The 18,367-nt window shown below is 40.2% G+C and overlaps 1 protein-coding gene across 2 annotated transcripts in view; it reads left to right on the top strand.

The window, feature by feature from the left end:
* LOC114663691 (thioredoxin reductase 1, cytoplasmic-like) overlaps positions 1-18,082 on the top strand; it is a 119,210-nt gene extending 101,128 nt beyond the window's left edge. For both annotated transcript variants that reach the window (XM_051929035.1, XM_028817605.2), the window contains exon 15: positions 17,396-18,082. In XM_051929035.1, the coding sequence (XP_051784995.1) occupies positions 17,396-17,458 (63 nt within the window). In that variant the 3' untranslated portion in view covers positions 17,459-18,082. The remainder of the gene's footprint in view (positions 1-17,395) is intronic.
* Positions 18,083-18,367: the final 285 nt, after the last annotated feature.

An 18,367-nucleotide genomic window follows, 5' to 3' on the forward strand; every position in this document is an offset into this window, starting at 1 on the left:
TAATTCGGAGACACTTGATAAATGTGGGCCCAGCTCTCCAATGCCCTTGAAAATGTTGGCTTGGACTCTCTGGCACATATTAGAAATTCAGCCTTTTCTTCTTCTTGCTCTAGACTGATGGATGTGGATATGGCTGACACCTCACGGCTGGTAGATGATTTTAATAATGAATGCCGGTCAGTCTTAGATCTATTGCACCTTTAAGAATTACGGTCAAGGGCAGAATGTTCAAAGCCTGCATGGATTAGTGAATATATTTGGGTTTCAAAACAAAAATGTAGGAGAGCTAAAAGAGCTTGGAAAAGCCACAAAATTAATTGCACATCCTGTACTTTTAAAAGATCTTTTGATTGGCTGTTATGATAATCAAAACAGCATATTTCACAGAATTTAACAATAATAAGCATAATCCTAGGCTGTTATATGAAACTATTAACTGTCTTGTCAACCCTGTTCCACAAACAGACGCATCAAGCAATATCACTTAAATAAACCAAGGGCTTTAATTGTGCATCCCCAGTCTTATAATGAGGTATAGTGTACAGAGAGGTTGCTAATGAGCTCATTTAGATCTGTTTCCGAGCAGGAGCCCACTGGAATAATCCAGCAGCTTAAACCAACCTCATGTTCTGTGGACGTCATACCTACTAGACAGCTTAAAGACATTTTCTTTTATTGATTTTAAATAGTTCTCCGGTGTGGTTCCTAATTATTTTTAAAATGCTATGGTACAGCCCTTGATCAAGAAACCAAATCTGGATCAGTCAGACCTTAATAATTATATAATTACTTAATACATAATATATAATTTAAATATAAAATTAATAATAAATAATATATAATTAATAATTAAGCCAATCTCCAAACTTCTACTTTTAGCCAAACTATTGTAAAAAAGTGGAAGGCCCACAGCTGCTTGAAGTGGTTGAATACAATAACGTTTTTGAGAAATTCCAATCTGGTTTTAAAGTGAAACATAATGCAGAAATGTCTCTTCTTGGGTTAAAAATAGTCTTCTAATAAATGAGGGGAATGTGTCTGATTTAGTTCTTTTGGATTTAAGTGCTGCTATTGACACTTACTGTATGATCATGCTGTCATGAACAATTGATTAAAACAGTGTGTTAGGATATCAGGAGTAGCACTCAATTGGTTTTCCTTTTATTTGTTCGCTAGAACATTTGCAGTGGTTAGTGGAAGAAACGTTTCTTTACCTTCTATGCTTACCTGTGGAGTTCCTCAAGACTCCATTTAAAGTCCAATTTCATTTTATACATCCTTCTACTTGGATATGTAATTCATAAACATAATATCATTGTCATTCTGATGACTCACAACTTTAATTGTTTATGAACCAGAATACTGCAGTGGGTTGGCACCCTGCCCAGGATTGGTTTTTGCCTTGTGCCCTGTGTTGGCTGGGATTGGCTCCAGCAGACCCCCGTGACCCTGTGTTCGGATTGAGCGGGTTGGACAATGGATGGATGGATGGATGAACCAGAATAATATTTCTAATTGGTTGACTCTGCAAGTCTGTTTAGACGATATTAGAAATAAATGTCTTATAATGTTCTTCAGCTAAATTCTGAAAACACAAGATTTTAATAATTGGCCAACAATGAAATACAGTTTCAGTAAAGCAGGACCTTGGGTGTTTGGCACTAAGTATTAAATCATTGTCCAAGAATTTAGGAGTGCTTTTTCATACCAGCTAGAGTTTTGAAGCTCATGTAAATAAACAGGTACACTCATGGTTTATGCGAAGATAAGAACTTCTTTATTGATTGACGATACTGAGCAGGTCATAAATGCCTTTATTATATCTTGTCTCGATTGAACTGAAAGAGTAATGAATGCCTTTATTACATCTTGTATAGATTGCTGTAGTGCAACAAACTGTTTTTCTCTTGCTCTTCTTCGGTTTGTGCTGAATATTGCGGCTAGATCACTTACAAATCAAAGCTATGTGCCCATACTCCATTTGGCATCTCTCCACTGACTTCCAGTTCAATTTAGAATATATATGTATATAAAATTAAATTTATGTATATATATAAATATATATATATATATATATATATATATATATATATATATATATATATATATATATATATGTATATATATATATATATATATATATATATATATATATCCATTTTCCATCCCGCTGAATCTGAACACAGGGTCACGGGGGTCTGCTGGAGCCAATCCCAGCCAACACAGGGCACAAGGCAGGAACCAATCCCGGGCAGGGTGCCAACACACCGCAGGACATATATATATATATATATATATATATATATATATATATATATAGTGAGAAGCAGCCCGGACACAGACAGACAGACACCATTCTTGTCCACTCCTCGCCCGACTCCAGTTCTCGTTTGTAGGGAGGTGGCCCCTTTTATACATGCCTGGATGGGCTCCAGGTGCTTTCCTGACACTCCTCTGTGGACACTCCCCTGTGTAGCAGAAGTGCCGGCTGTGCTCCCGGAAGCCCTCCGGGTGTCCCCAGTCTTCTTCCCCCCAGCACTTCCTGGTGTGGCGGAAATGCTGGGGGCCCAGGTCCTTCAGGCAGGCGGACGCCCCCTGGCGGTGACCACGGGCTCCAAGCCCTGTACCCGTGGACCCCAATACAACCAGGGCGGACGCCCCCTCGCAGTCTGGAGGAGGAATGAGCCTTCCTCCTGTCTTCCTGAGCGTCCCGGCTGGGTGCCACCCCCAGCCGCGTGCCACAATATATATAAACTTTCATCTGTCTAACACTAGATATAGTGGCAGGCCACTCACAATCTTTACAAGCTACAAGTTTGCAGGCTCACTGTGTAACGTGTCTGTTGCCTGATGGTTGATGCAGGGAACATTTAAAACTGGCTACTGACCTGGCCATGATCTTTCTTTCTGTTTTCTCTCTTATGCAGAAAGGCTATCTGTTTTTTTTTAATCTGCGAAGCAAGCAAATGCAGAATGGCTTTCAGTGTTACTGCTTGTGTGCTGTGTGTGCTTAAGTAACACCTCCCGTTTGAATAAATGCTTTGAAAATGTTCTCAGAAACTTGAACTCGTCTCCTTCTCTCTTGTGCATATATGTATGTATATGTATATATACAGGGTGGGCCATAAGTTTCCATACATAGGAAAAATAAACATTTTTTTATGAAAAAACATTTTTATTTATATAATATGCTCTACATAACTGCCATTGTTTTGAAAACTCATTTCAATACGTGTCCGCCACTGCTGATGAACACATATTAGCACAGCTGGAGTTATGCTTGTAATGGTGTTGGTGATATGTTCCCTAAGATGATTTATGTTTCGTATCTTTTCCTGATACACCATGGCCTTCAATTGTCCCCAAAGATAAAAATCAAGTGGGGTGAGATCTGAGGATCTGGGAGGCCACGCATTCAAACACATTTTTTAGGGTATCTGAAATATAAAAAATAAAATGTTAAAAACCATATGTATGTAAACTTGGCCCACCCTGTACATATATTTAAAATGCCAATAGTTGGGTCCATCTGTCACGGGATTACCTGCAAACCGCTGGAGTTATAACCTTGATTTTGGTCTAAATTGAAAGCTTATGATGTGATACTCACAGGGGAAGCAGAAACTTTTCTAATGGGAACCTTTGCAAAGTTATCAGGGTAGGCATCTTTCTTACAGCAAACTGCATAGGCAATGCTTATCAAGTGGATGATATGGCAGAGAGAAAAATAGGAACAGTGACATCTGCTTAACGTGAAGCAAATTGCAGAAGCCAATTACATGATAGGAAGATGAAGAACGACAGTGCTAACATCCACTGCATAAATTTCCCAAAATATTTACAAAATGCCTGTTAGAGGGGGGAAACTGTCACAAAAAGGGCAAATGTGGAATTTTCTATAAATAAAAGATTTATTATCAACTTAAATGCTCTCCAATGAAATTCAGCTCAAAAAAGCACAAGAAGTCAAAGATGTTGCCTAATACAACAAAGTCACTCCAAGGCAAACAATGTCGTAATATACAAATCTAAGGAAAAGTCAAAAGCCCGGGCACAGAAGTTAAATATCCAGTAAATCATAAAAGAACAGAAAAATGACAAAATACTGTAAGTCAAGGAATCATTAAGTGTACAAAATTTTATTCAACTTTTTTAATTCATCAAAGTAGACACCTTTTACTGATATAACAGTCAAATTGTAGTAACCCTTTTCACTAACAATGCCAATCACTCTGTTGAAGTCTCCAGTTCTGCCTCCAGCAAAAGAACCTCAGACCATCCCATTTCTTCCTCCATGTTTGACAGTTGGTGTCGCACACTGAGGAACCATCCTTTCACCAACTTGACAGCTCATAAACACACTGTGTGATGAACTGAAGATTTCAAATTTTGATTCATCGGTCCATAATACTTTCTTCTAGTCTGCAGTAGTCCACAGCCGGTATTTCAGGCCCAGTTCTCTAATTTAAGGAATGCCTTTCTTACTGCCACTCGCCCTGTCAAACCTGTAGTACAAAGTCTTCTCTTCACAGTAGAGACTTTTTTTTGACCACTGTTAAGCTGTGCTTGAAATTACTGTGCTGTGAGATGCCTGTCAAGCAAGCTGGTGACCCTCAGAAATTAAAAATTCTAATCTGGTTGTGACTTTGGGTCTGTCAGTTTTCTTTCTATCAGAGTTTCTTCCGGTTTCCATTTGGCTTTGGATTGTGTAGGACATCACTGCATTCACTGACACTCTGATTTTTTTTTTTTGCAATTTCTCTAAATGAAAGGCCTACACTTCCAACTGTAATAATGCTCTGTCTCATATCATTTGTTAATTGCCATTTTCTTGCTATTATCATTGGAATTTACAACTCTCTACAGTGTAATATTGTCCACGTAGTACTTCAGTGGGTGTAGTAACACAATCTGTTCCAAAGTATCTATCTATCTATCTATCTATCTATCTATCTATCTATCTATCTATCTATCTATCTATCTATCTATCTATCTATCTATCTATCTATCTATCTATCTATCTATCTATCTATCTATCTATCTATCTATCTATCTATCTATCTAACTCTGCTTTAAGACAGAAAGAGGGCTTTTAAGTAATCAACGGAAGTTGGGATACCTGTGAAAATTGCTTGCTCCAACTTGTAAGGCTTAAATCTCTGTTATGTTCTTTTTTTACTTTACTGAAACATTGTTTAAAACCTCAAATTTTTGTTGATTTATTGTATTTGTTTCTGGTATCTATGTTTAGTGTGAAGCAATTTGTGTCATTATTATTATTATTATTATTATTATTATTATTATTATTATTATTATTATTATTATTATGTTGCTATAAATAAGAAGGAAAAATATCTCATTTGAAATATAATCTATTAATACAGTATGTCACAGAAAAAAGTTAAGGTTTTTTAATCTTAAAAACACACAAAAACCTACTCCTCCCTGAAAAAGAGAGTTAATTAGAAAAAGAAAAAAATAACATTTTACTTCTTCATATTGATTAAAACAATAGAAGTTTAGCAGAAATGTTGGCAGGTGCCCTGCAGACTTATTTTATGATAATTAATTAATGCTTGCAAAATTCTAAAGTTCTGAACCATTTCATGCAATCAGTCTGGAGCTTGCATATTTATAGGAGTTCCCACTGAAGACTCGCTTTGCTTAAACTGCCCGCGCTGTCTGACTGATTTCCATTGAAACAAATTTTTTTCCTGGCTGATTCCAGTTTGTGGTAGTAAATGCTTCTGGTCATGTTTATTGGAAAAGGAGGGTTCATAAGACAGACAGACAGACAGACAGACAGACAGACAGACAGACAGACAGACAGACAGACAGACAGACAGACAGGCAGGCAGGCAGGCAGGCAGGCAGGCAGACAGACAGACAGACACCACTGCATCACACAGTTATACAAATAAAGGATTTAGGCAGTGAAACAGCAAAATCGTAGTTTTTGAAAACTAGCAATGTTGCTTTGGTAATCCACAGTGCAGATACAGTAACTCCAAGTGCATCAAATTACAGAATGAGCACAGCTAATTCCTTAATGTAGCGAATTCAAGGCATTTCTGTTGGGAAGCAAGGAGTAGGTTGGCAGCTGCCATGACTAAACAGATAAAGAGGATGGGCAGGTCAAGGAGATACGGATTTGATGTAAAAAGGAAATGAATGAGATCTTACAATCCCAAAATCCAGAGTAGGAGGATAAAACCACTATATGTATATAAATATGCCAACCAAAGACAGATAGCATCAGGTCAAACACCTTAAATCCTTTCAGAATTTCATTCAATGCTGACATTGAGGTCCTGCAAAGTAGTAAATTTCTCTTAGTCATATTTTCCCAGTGATAAAAGAAGAGGTATTTAGAGAAATGGTTTGCCAGCCTCACACTGTCCAGCAAACATCTGGCTGCATGGTGGCCGGTTCCAGAGGTGGAAAAATTATGTAAAAAACCTCTATTTAAGTAGAAATATTATTATACAAAAAAATATACATAAAGAAATATACCACCAAAAATGATATGGCTGTACTGGAGGAAGAGGCAGAGCCATGGTTGTTTTCCTGGAAGTGACGTTATACTTCTTCCAGTGGGGGTTCCTCCATTCTGAAGGCAGAAATAGGAGTGTGGTTAGTTCCTGTGTCACACCCTTAACCTTCCCACTATTTTTCCTCATTTGAGAACGTACAGTTGACAAAGCTGAATGCGAAACTCGATGGCAACATCTTTTTTCTTTTTGCCTACATCTATGAGAGCAGGGAAATGTTCCAACTTTTTCTGTAAAGTAAATTGCTTCAGTTAGTGCTTGTCGAAGCCCATATTGAGCTCTAGGGTTTGTTCTCCTTTTCCATAGCATGCAGTAGTCAGTATTGTTAGATTTCGATGGGGTGGTGGGGATTAGTAAGTCAGTGTCCCGAGAACGGTGCCCCTTGGTGTACATACACCACTTGAGTTACATTAATGCGCCCCTTAACTTCCATAAATGGTGCCCAAGGCAGTTTCCTATGTCACCTCATGGAAAGTTTCCAAACATTTGTGGGATATGGCTAAATATTCCCTCCCTACCCGCTCTCGGAACGGGTAGTCACAGATGACCATCAACGATCATGCTGTATTTACTATTGAGAACGACGCTCTGAAGATCACACCTGATTCACCATAGCAGGACTGCAGGTTGATTGTAGTCGACAGGGCCGTTTCTGACCTATTTGGTAACCCAGGCAAGAAAATCTGTCCCACTCCCATACCACCATACACAGACACACACAATATGCTGCTAACACAGGTTAATCACTTATATAATTAAAAATAATTAAATATACAGAATAATAAAATAATATAATAGAGCTCTTGTATGTACCTAAACATTCTACAAACTTTATATAGAAAAGGGGAGCACAACAAATAAATAATATTAGGAACATGTCGCTGGTAAATAGAAAGAGTTAACATTGCAAATAAGAGTCTTTTTAAAATCAGATACGCCATGACTTTATTCCAGCAAAATCATTTCTAACATCATCATAAGATATATTCCTAGACACGTCTCTGTTAATGCTCGTCATTGCAAGACCACTGAGATGGTTTTGTGACGTTGTAGACCTGAAGTAATTTTTTTATGAGCTTCAGTTTTGAGAAGCTTCTCTCTGCAGAAGTTACAAGTTCTAGGAGTAGTGGCTGCAATTCTGAAGGCTATCCACATATCTGGATATATTTAATTTAAATTAGTTTCTTGCAGGACAGATAACAGTTCCATGTGGTCATGTTAGCTTTAGGAAAATGTGGGAAAACTTCCATTTCTTGTCCCAACAAGGTCTGAGTTGTCATTGTAGAATCACCACAAGGGGATTTTTAATGAGGGTGAGTTGGGGAGATGTGGAAGAACAACTGGTACTGTGTTTGGGTAGTCCTAAAAGTGTCCCTGCATAACTAGAGTGTCCAGACAGTGTCCTTGCTGGAGTGCCAGTGCTCCTACCTCCAAGATCTCCTGTCCTCAGGCTCACTCTCTCCCCTTAGTACCTCCTGACCCGAGGAAACAAGGCAAGTGGGGTGGCATCAATGGCAAAAGAAAGCTGCTTGGATGGACTCATTGGAGTCTGGACTGCACCCAGGTCAGCTGTCCGTCACACTGCGGTTATGTGCTTGAAGAGCAGGGGGAGGAGGGGATTGGGATCCAGCTGTGTGTGCATCTGGCATGCTTCTCTTCATGTGGGAAGACCAAGCGATGAGTCCTGAGTCCTGGTCCTGGTAGCGGCTAACTGCCAAAGTTGTAGCAGCTCTGCTTTACTGTCACGCGCACAATGCACAGGTAGTGAGGAGGCCGTACACTGCCCGGAATAGTACTGTATATGCAACAGCACGCAGATTGTGCCACACATAGTGCAGGCAGTGTAGGTGCTGCTGAGGCGCTCAACATTAATATTTCTTTGTGCTCTGCTCTGGTCCAGACAAATTTTTCTGAAGAGAATAAAATAGAATAGAAATCGCTACTGAAGGCTGCAGTAATGCGTCCTGACCACTAGAGTGTGGCCTAGACCTTTCCTGGACAGCCTATGCCCAGAAACAGCCCTGGTAGCCGATCCCAGATGACCTTCCCCAATCCCCGCTGTGACGATTGTACTCGATTCACTAATACAGTTTTAGTTTTGGAAAGGAAGTCGAATTTAATTGACAGCCATAAATCATCAACGTCTCCAGCTTGCTGCAATCCTCTTCTTGAGCTCCGCTCTGTTGCAAGAGTGTGACGATTGTCGAGCAAATGACATTGAAATCAAATTGGTTATTCAACTGAGCTGTTGAAATGCAATTTCTGATCCAAGGTCAAAAGAAATGTATGTCTTTTGCTGCGTTTTTCATCGAGAATTACTTTGATGTAATTGATTCTTCAAATTAAATGTACTTTCCAGTAATGTTTTTTTAAAACATTAGTTGTATAGGGAATTGGCCAGGATCAAATATAAAATAAATTCATTAAAACAAGGATTTCATTAAAACCAAGCTCATTCTAAGGGAAATTAGAATATATATAGAATATATATATATATAGACGCCAGCAAACAATTGACACCAACTTGATCCCCCCCCCCCCCCCCCCATCCCACATGGCACACATTTCTTTATCATCACGGGGTATCAAAAGGTACAGAATGTTTCCTGTCCAGAGCAGGCACCAATGTAGCGCACAGGCCTACAAACATGCTGTGCACAGTCCTTCTTTATGCTAAAAGCAAGAAACCAGCAGCAGAGACACAGAGCGCAGTTTACAGCATACCATGTAGTGCGTGACCAGCTGTATATGTGGGGCAAACATCAAAAACACTCACCGCACATATACAGGAACATTGCAATGCAGTCCGAAGAAAGGACCTACGGTCTCTGATTTACACACATACAAGTTTTACCGGACACACATTTAAATGGGACTCCGTGCAAGTAAAATTCAAGGCTAATACTAAAAGTGCCAGAGAACTGGCTGAAATGGTTATTCAATGAAAACGCCATCAACAGATATTTGGACATGAGCTCTGCATATGCTGGCTTGAAAAGAAGAGCATACAAATAATAAATAAGACTTTGTGACCAACACCCTCTGCTGCGTTTTTCATCGAGAATTACTTTGATGTAATTGATTCTTCAAATTAAATGTACTTTCCAGTAATGTTTTTTTTTAAAACATTAGTTGTATAGGGAATTGGCCAGGATCAAATATAAAATAAATTCATTAAAACAAGGATTTCATTAAAACCAAGTTCATTCTAACGGAAATTAGAATATATATAGAATATACAGTATATTTAGAATATATATATATATATATATATATATATATATATATATATATATATATATATATATATATATATATACTGCATATATATATATATATATATACAGTATATACAGTATACTCCACCTCATCATCCATATCAACCTACCTTCCCCTCCATATTTGCTATATAATGCCTTGAGTGTATATTACTTTAGGTCCTGCAGCAATGCAGTCTGCTTCTGCACAACACTGAGATGAATGCAATAGCAAGCTTTAGCCAGCAGATGGTGTCCCAATATTGCTGCAGGTTGTTATCATCTGCTATGTTGAATTGATTTTTAGTTTATTCCTTCATTTTGTTTTATTATTTGTTTCTTATTATTGTCTCTCACAATTTATTAAAGAATGTGGATTCTTTAATAAATCCACATATGTTTGTATATTTTTGCTGTTATTGGTCCATATTGGTCCATATTTTTGGTTTGAGAATGGCCAACAATGCCTTCTACAGTACATGCCACAGTAGGTTTCAGAATATTGTTATTTTTTCAGCATAAAACCATTCATTCCTTCCCTAATGTGCAAATTCATATGGCTTCTATTGTGACCATTCCACCTTGTAAAACTCTCTGCTATCCTTCTTTGATCTGAGGGGGAAGAAAAACTGCCTGACACTTAGCCCTCTTCCTAATGCATCATACAGGAGAGATTACATTACTGCAACAGCACAAGCACCGATTAAGTGTTTTTAGGTTCATTTAGCAGATATGATTATGTTGTTCTGCGGTGGATTGGCACCCTGCCCGGGATTGGTTCCTGCCTTGTGCCCTGTGTTGGCTGGGATTGGCTCCAGCAGACCCCCGTGACCCTGTGTTCGGATTCAGCGGGTTGGAAAATGGATGGATGGATGGATTATGTTGTTAGATCTCGTCATAGAACTGGATACTCAAGGAAGCACATGGCTTCATCAAAGGTGAAAGAAACAGAGCTACTAGGGGTGTCACTGGTATTCAGAATTAGCTTCTCAAAACCACTTAATCCAGTGCACTGGCAACTGGAGCCTATCCTGGAAGAATCAACCTCCAATTCCCCATAGAACACACACATACACCTATATTTGGCAAATTTAGATGTTTTGGGAAGGGAGAAAGAAAATCTACATAGAAATGGGGGAACATGTCACATCAAAATCAAAAACAACTGGGTGTGGGACTCAAATTCAGTATTGTGGATTGGTAAGGCAGTATATGTACTCAAAAACATAATTTGTGTAAAACCTTGGTTAACACAACTGCATAAGAAAGCTTACAGGCAAAATAAAAAAAATTACAAAATACAAAAGAACACACTATATTTTATGTAGTGCCTGGGTGCTTTACACATTCTCAACTGGAATGCCTCTGTTTTAACACTATAAGACAGGCAGAACAATTGATTCACTAAGGGTTACACATTGAGTGGGAAGTATAAATGGAATTGGCAACATTTTGGCTTAAAATGCAATTTCCTAGCCACTTGGCCACTAGCATGGTAAAGCAACACGTGACGAACTACAATCGAAAAGGACATAGCTAAGATTATGGATTCTGTTCAAACAGCACTGGCACAGAGCTCATAGGAGCTTCAATTGATACCCACATAGTTGTAACACAGTGCAATGAGATTCTCTGCATGTCTCCTAACCCAACTTGTGACAGTGGTATAATACCCACCAAAACGCCAAAGGTTCACCTTCCAGGCTCAAGTGGTTGTGTTGTACCACCCTGGGACGAGGTGGAGGTGCTGTCACTATCAGACTTGCCTACTTTTTCTCTCATAGCACCAAGAAACTGCCCCTTGAGTACAACAGAGTCCCACCCCTTCCAGTCCGGCCAATATAAAAAGGGAGACTCCCTGGAAGGTGGCATCTCATTTGGATCTGACAGCCCAATTGTCAGTAGTGTTTCCAGACCCAAAGTACCAGAGAATGCTATGTTGTGCTGGTAGTGCCATCATGCACCTGTAAAGTGAATTTTTTGCTTATCCGATTGGGACTATTTTGGGACCTGCTTTGCATTTTCACTCCCCCCCCCAAACCCCCCCCCCCCCTCTATTATAACACATATAACATACCTGTTCAACTACACTGGCCATACACACATCAACAGAAACAGGAATCAGAAATATCCTCAATGCTAGACTATTATTTGCAGGCTTATGTTTACATACAGAGAACAGCAACGGTAAATATGTAAAATAAAAAACAAACTTGTTTGGACAGATGATGAGGTGGAATTGTTATTGTAAATATCACACAAGTACAAGGCGAGCAAACTGGCTGAGAAAATGTAATGAGCAGGATCCAATCAGGGAAGGGCCATGCAATAAGTGTTTTCAAAAGTCTCCATTTGTGAGGATTAAAAATGCCAGGTTAGTGTGAAGAAAAGGCGAAAAATAGACAAATGTCTGCATTTTTAAATGAATATGTAGAAGTGTAGACCAAGCCTAACACAAGTGCTACAACTGTGTCATTTGCCATAAGTGAGGAGAGAGAAAAGTGACTGTGTAACTATGGTGGTGGTGGTGATAGTCTTTCATATAATTCCTACATTTCTAAAGGCACAGTGTGAAAAGAAGGCAATAGTGTGCCACAAATATTCTTAGCCTGCCTTTACTACCCACTGTAGTGCTTTGTAGTCTGAACTGACCTGGTACTGTATGTAAAGCAGTCAATGAAGATGGACTCCACTGTGCACCTGGGGAAGTTAGTGAGAACAGAACACTTATCTTGAATTTTTTTATGATAGGCATGATGTGTTGTGCTTGCTTAAGAACATGTTTTCAATTGTGTTTTTTGATTTGATCTTTTTCTTTCGGCTGCTCCCGTTAGAGGTCGACACAGCGGATCATCTTCTTCCATATCTTTCTGTCCTCTGTATCTTGTTCTGTTACACCCATCACCTGCATGTCCTCTCTCACCATATCCATTAACCTTCTCTTAGGCCTTCCTCTTTTCCTCTTGCCTGGCAGCTCTATCCTTAGCATCCTTCTCCCAATATACTCAGCAGCTCTCCTCTGCACATGTCCAAACCAACACAATCTCGCCTCTCTGACTTTGTCTCCCAACTGTCCAACTTGAGCTGACCCTCTAATGTACTCATTTCTAATCCTGTCCATCCTCGTCACACCCAATGCAAATCTTAGCATCTTTAACTCTGCTACCTCCAGCTCTGTCTCCTGCTTTCTAGTCAGTGCCACCGTCTCCAACCCATATAACATAGCTGGTCTCACTACCATCCTGTAGACCTTCCCTTTCATGCTTGCAGATATCCGCCTGTCACAAATCACTCTTGACACTCTTCTCCATCCATTCCACCCTGCCTGCACGCTCTTTTTCACCTCTCTTCCTCACTCCCCATTACTCTGTACTGTTGATCCCAAGTATTTAACTCATCCACCTTCACCAACTCTACTCCTTGCATCCTCACCATTCCACTGACCTCCCTCTCATTTACACACACATATTCTGTCTTGTTCCTACTGACCTTCATTCCTCTCCTCTCTAAAGCATATCTCCACTTCTCCAGGGTCTCCTCAACCTGCTCCCTACTATTGCTACAGATCACAATGTCATCAGCAAACATCATAGTCCACGGGGACTCCTGTCTAATCTCATCTGTCAACCTGTCCATCCCCATTGCAAATAAGAAAGGGCTCAGAGCCAATCCCTGATGTAATCCCACCTCCACCTTGAATGCATCTGTCACTCCTACCGCAGACCTCACCACTGTCACACTTCCCTCGTACATATCCTGTACAACTCTTACATACTTCTCTGCCACTCCCGACTTCCTCATACAATACCACTACTCCTCTCGAGGCACTCTGTCATATGCTTTCTCCAGGTCCACAAAGACGCAATGCAACTCCTTCTGGACTTCTCTATACTTTTCCATCAACACCCTCAGAGCAAACATCGCATCTGTGGTACTCTTTCTTGGCATGAAACCATACTTCTGCTTACTAATCACCTCACTTCTTAACCTAGCTTCCACTACTCTTTCCCATAACTTCATGCTGTGGCTCATCAATTTTATCCCCCTGTATGGTCCTGCACATCCCCCTTATTCTTAAATATCGGCACCAGTACACTTCTTTGCCACTCCTCAGGCATCCTCTCACTTTCCAAGATTCCATTAAACAATCTGGTTAAAAACTCCACTGCCAGCTATCCTAAACACCTCCATGCTTCCACAGGTATGTCATCTAGACCAACGGCCTTTCCATTTTTCATCCTCTTCATAGCTGTCCTTACTTCCTCCTTGCTAATCCATTGCATTTCCTGATTCACTATCTCCACATCATCTAACCTCTTCTCTCTCTTTTTCTCTTCATTCATCAGCCTCTCAAAGTACTCGTTCCATCTGCTCAACACACTCTCCTTGCTTGTGAGTATGTTTCCATCTTTATCCTTTATCACCCTAATCTGCTGCACATCTTTCCCAGCTTGGTCCCTCTGTCTAGCTAATCGGTACAGGTCCTTTTCTTCCTCCAACCTTTCATACAACTCATCATATGCCTTTTCTTTAGCCTTCGCCGCCTCTCTCTTCACCTTGTGCCTTATCTCCTTGTACTCTTGTCTGTTTTCTGCATCTCTCTGACTATCCCACTTCTTCTTTGCCATGCTCTTCATCTGTACTTCCCCATTCCACCACCATGTTTCCTTTTCCTCCTTCCTCTGTCCAGATGTCACGCCAAGCACCCTTCTTGCTGTCACCCTTACTACTTCTGCTGTAGTTTCCCAACTGTCTGGTAATTCTTCACTGCCACCCAGTGCCTTTCTCACTTTCTCCCTAAACTCAACCTTGCAGTCTTACTTTTTCAACTTCCACCATTTGATCCTTGGCTCTGCCCTCACTCTCTTCCTCTTCTTGATCTCCAACGTCATCCTACAGACCACCATCCTATGCTGCTTAACTACACTATCCCCTGCCACCACTTTGCAGTCTTCAATCTCCTTCAGATTAACTCTTCTGTATAGAATGTAATCTACCTGTGTGCATCTTCCTCCATTCTTGTATGTAGCCCTATGTTCCTCCCTCTTCTTAAAATATGTATTCACCTCAGCCATGTCCATCCTTTTGGAAAATCCACTGTCCTCTGACCTTCTTCATTCCTCTCCTTGACACCATACCTACCCTAACCCTCCTCATCTCCTCTTCATCAGCATGTCCATTGAAATCCACTCCAATCACCACTTTCTGTCCCTTGGGTACACTGTTCATCACTTCATCCAACTCAGTCCAAAAATCTTCTTTCTCATCCATTGCACACCCAACTTGCGGGGCATATGCACTAACAACATTCAACATCACACATCCAATTTCCAGCTTCATAATCATTACTCTGTCTGACACTCTTTTCACCTCCAAAACACTCTTGGCATACTGTTCCTTCAGAATAACTCCTATCCCATTTCTCCTCCCATCCACACCATGATAGAACAATTTGAATCCACCTCCGATCCACCTGGCCTTACTCCCCTTCCATTTAGTCTCTTGCACACACAATATATCAACCTTCCTTCTCTCCATCATATCTGCTAACTCTCTCCCCTTATCAGTCATACTGCCAGCATTCAAAGTTCCTACCGTCAGTTCCACTCTCTTTACCTTCCTCCTCTCCTCCTGCCTCTGGACACGTCTCCCCTCTTCTTCTCCTTCTTCTTCTTCGGCCAACAGTAGCCCAATTTCTGCCAGCACCCTGTTGGCTAACAATAATAGTGGCGGATGTTGTTAACCCGGGGCTTGACCGATCCAGTATGGAAATCTGTATTGTTGTCCGTATATTGATTTTGCTAAATTTTATACCGGATGCCCTTCCTAATGTAACCCTCCCCATTTATCTGAGCTTGGGACCGGCACAAACAAACACACTGGTTTGTGCATCCCCTCTGGCTGGGTTGTGTGTTTTTTGATTTGATATGCTATATTAATTCCTGCTGGAAAATCGTCTTTTCACATGATCTTTGGGGGTCAAAGTGCAGGGTCAGCCGTAGTACAGCACTCCTGGAGCAATTTTCAGGTTAAGGGCTTTGCTCAAGGGTGCAACTGAGTAGGATCCCTTCTGGCAGTAATGGAATTTGAACCAAAAACCTTCTAGATACCAACACAAATCCTTAGCCTCAGAGCCACCTCACATCAGTGATGGCGACTCCAAGAGATGTAAAGCAGCTGACCCTCTTTATAAGCCTGTTAAAACCCATTGCGGCACTTCCTGTGTGATTTTGGGCTATACAAAAATAAACTGTATTGTATTGTATTGTATAGGACCTTATTAGTGTTACTTCCTTTTCTAAAGAGCTGTTTTGATACAGTTGGCCATAGGATGCCCATGAAACATCTAAGAACTAAGTATCTATCTATCTATCTATCTATCTATCTATCTATCTATCTATCTATCTATCTATCTATCTATCTATCTATCTATCTATCTATCTATCTATCTATCTATCTATCTATCTATCTATCTATCTATCTATCTATCTATCTATCTATCTATCTATCAATGAATGTGTTCCATACTTTCCAGCCACATGCATTTATTTTGAGGTGACAAATCTTTTCCTGCAGCCTGCGTCCTTGGGCCTACTTGTCCAACCTTCTTTTTGTTTTATGTGCTTCTCTGGAATTCTGATTTGCCAGCATTACCTTATATTTCATGCTGCACATTAACATCTCTCATAAATAAGTGATCACTGAGCTCACATCCCTATTAGCACAAGGGCGTCTTACGCATACGGATCCAAAACAGGGTCCTGAGTGATCTGTAGCTCAATTTATCCTGCTCACTGTGTCTTCTACACAATAGGATTACTCATTTTCCCATCTTGATCCCAATTTTTCATCCTCACTTCATTGTCAAATCTTACATTCTACTGACCTTTTGACATTCCACTCCTTTGCAGCACTACCTTGGGGATTCTTAATGATTTGACTACTCAGCTAGCAACTACCTTTGTTCACTTGGTTACATGGTGATAGAGGTGATACTACCTCTCCAGAATCCTGTGCCCAAATTACAACCTGGGACTCTCCATGGTTTTATTCTCACTGTGTCAATGTGAGCTTTTCTTCTCCTTCCCAAAGATTTATAATTTAATTGGCAGATCGAAGTTGGCCTGTGATATACCAGCATCACTTAAAGAGTTGGACCCTGCCATGTGTCCAGTGCTGTAGGTACAGACTGCAGGTTTCCACGATTGTGAACTGGATAACTGGGTTATGTCCTGTTGCTTGTGGTTGGATGCTTGGCTTTCTATTCCTCAGCCTGACTGCAGCATTGCCTGTTCCCAAATAATTCTAATTTTGCACTATCGTTAGATTTGTACTGTTGAACACTCTGAAATCTGCTATATCAAATAAATAGCTAAAGGAATAAAGCACATGGCTTGGGTGACTACTGTTTGCTACAGTAGGTGAGAGGTTCAATTTGAATGTGTGACTTTAACTGCACTATGCTTATGTATTAGTGTGTTTTAGCTAAATGCTTATGCTTAATATGTAAAACACTCCTGTGTCATTTTTATGGAAACATGAACAATCATACTTGAGTACTTTTGACAATTTGTCTTTTTTTTCTAGGTGTTCACCACAATGTCCATAACTAAGAGTTCAGGGGGCAGCGTCTCGGCCAGTGGCTGCTGAGGCTAAAACCCTGCTGTTGATTCTTGTTGTCATTCATGGGTTTGGCCACCACTACAGAATTCATCAAAAATATTAATTGGGAAAGCACATTTGCATGTTCCTACAATTTACCTGATAAATGTGGGACTATGGCACATGGTGACATACATCATACCCTGACAACAAGGACAACGGCAGGGAGGAATGGCCCTGTTCCCATTTCCAGTATGCACCCCACTGAGTCACAGCTTACCTTGGAAAGGTATGATGATGTCTGTGCCTGGAACCTACATTTGGAGGAGGGCTCTGACTGAAGAACAACTGCTGGCATGGTGGGGAACGCTGGACTAGATTCTCATTGTAGTGCAGTGTTTAGACAGGAATGAATCACTTACTTGACACGTTATGTTGTACATAATTCAGTGCAGGGTGGTAGGGGCTGGAGCTTGGCAGCACTGGTGCAAAACAAGAAAAAACCCTGGACAGGGGCCAGTCCTTTACAGGGCGACTTACTACTTTATAAATTTTAACTCACATTATGTTTTAGGTTTTCTTGTCTTTAGAAATGCCATACATAAGTTTTTCCCCCCAACATAAAAATATGGCTCATGCAGAGCAAGACATTGGTTATATTTAATGGTATATCTTGCATGAGGAGAAGTCAGAAAAATACATGAAGTACACAGAACAGTATATTTGCCATTTTTTAGACTTGCACAACAGGGATGAATTGCACTGTAATTACAAAAATGATATATGTTCATCTAGGTAGGTTACATTCTTTAAGGTGTCCACCTTCACTGTTATTTTAATTGATTAATATGTTGGTTTTACATGTATGACACAGAGATTAGTGTTGCTGCCCTAAATTTGCAGTGACCTGGGAATTGATGCTTGGTCAGGTGTATATTTACCTCTATTTCATATCCT

This window comes from Erpetoichthys calabaricus, chromosome 1, assembly GCF_900747795.2.
Source record: "Erpetoichthys calabaricus chromosome 1, fErpCal1.3, whole genome shotgun sequence".
In the NCBI taxonomy this organism is placed as follows: domain Eukaryota; kingdom Metazoa; phylum Chordata; class Cladistia; order Polypteriformes; family Polypteridae; genus Erpetoichthys; species Erpetoichthys calabaricus.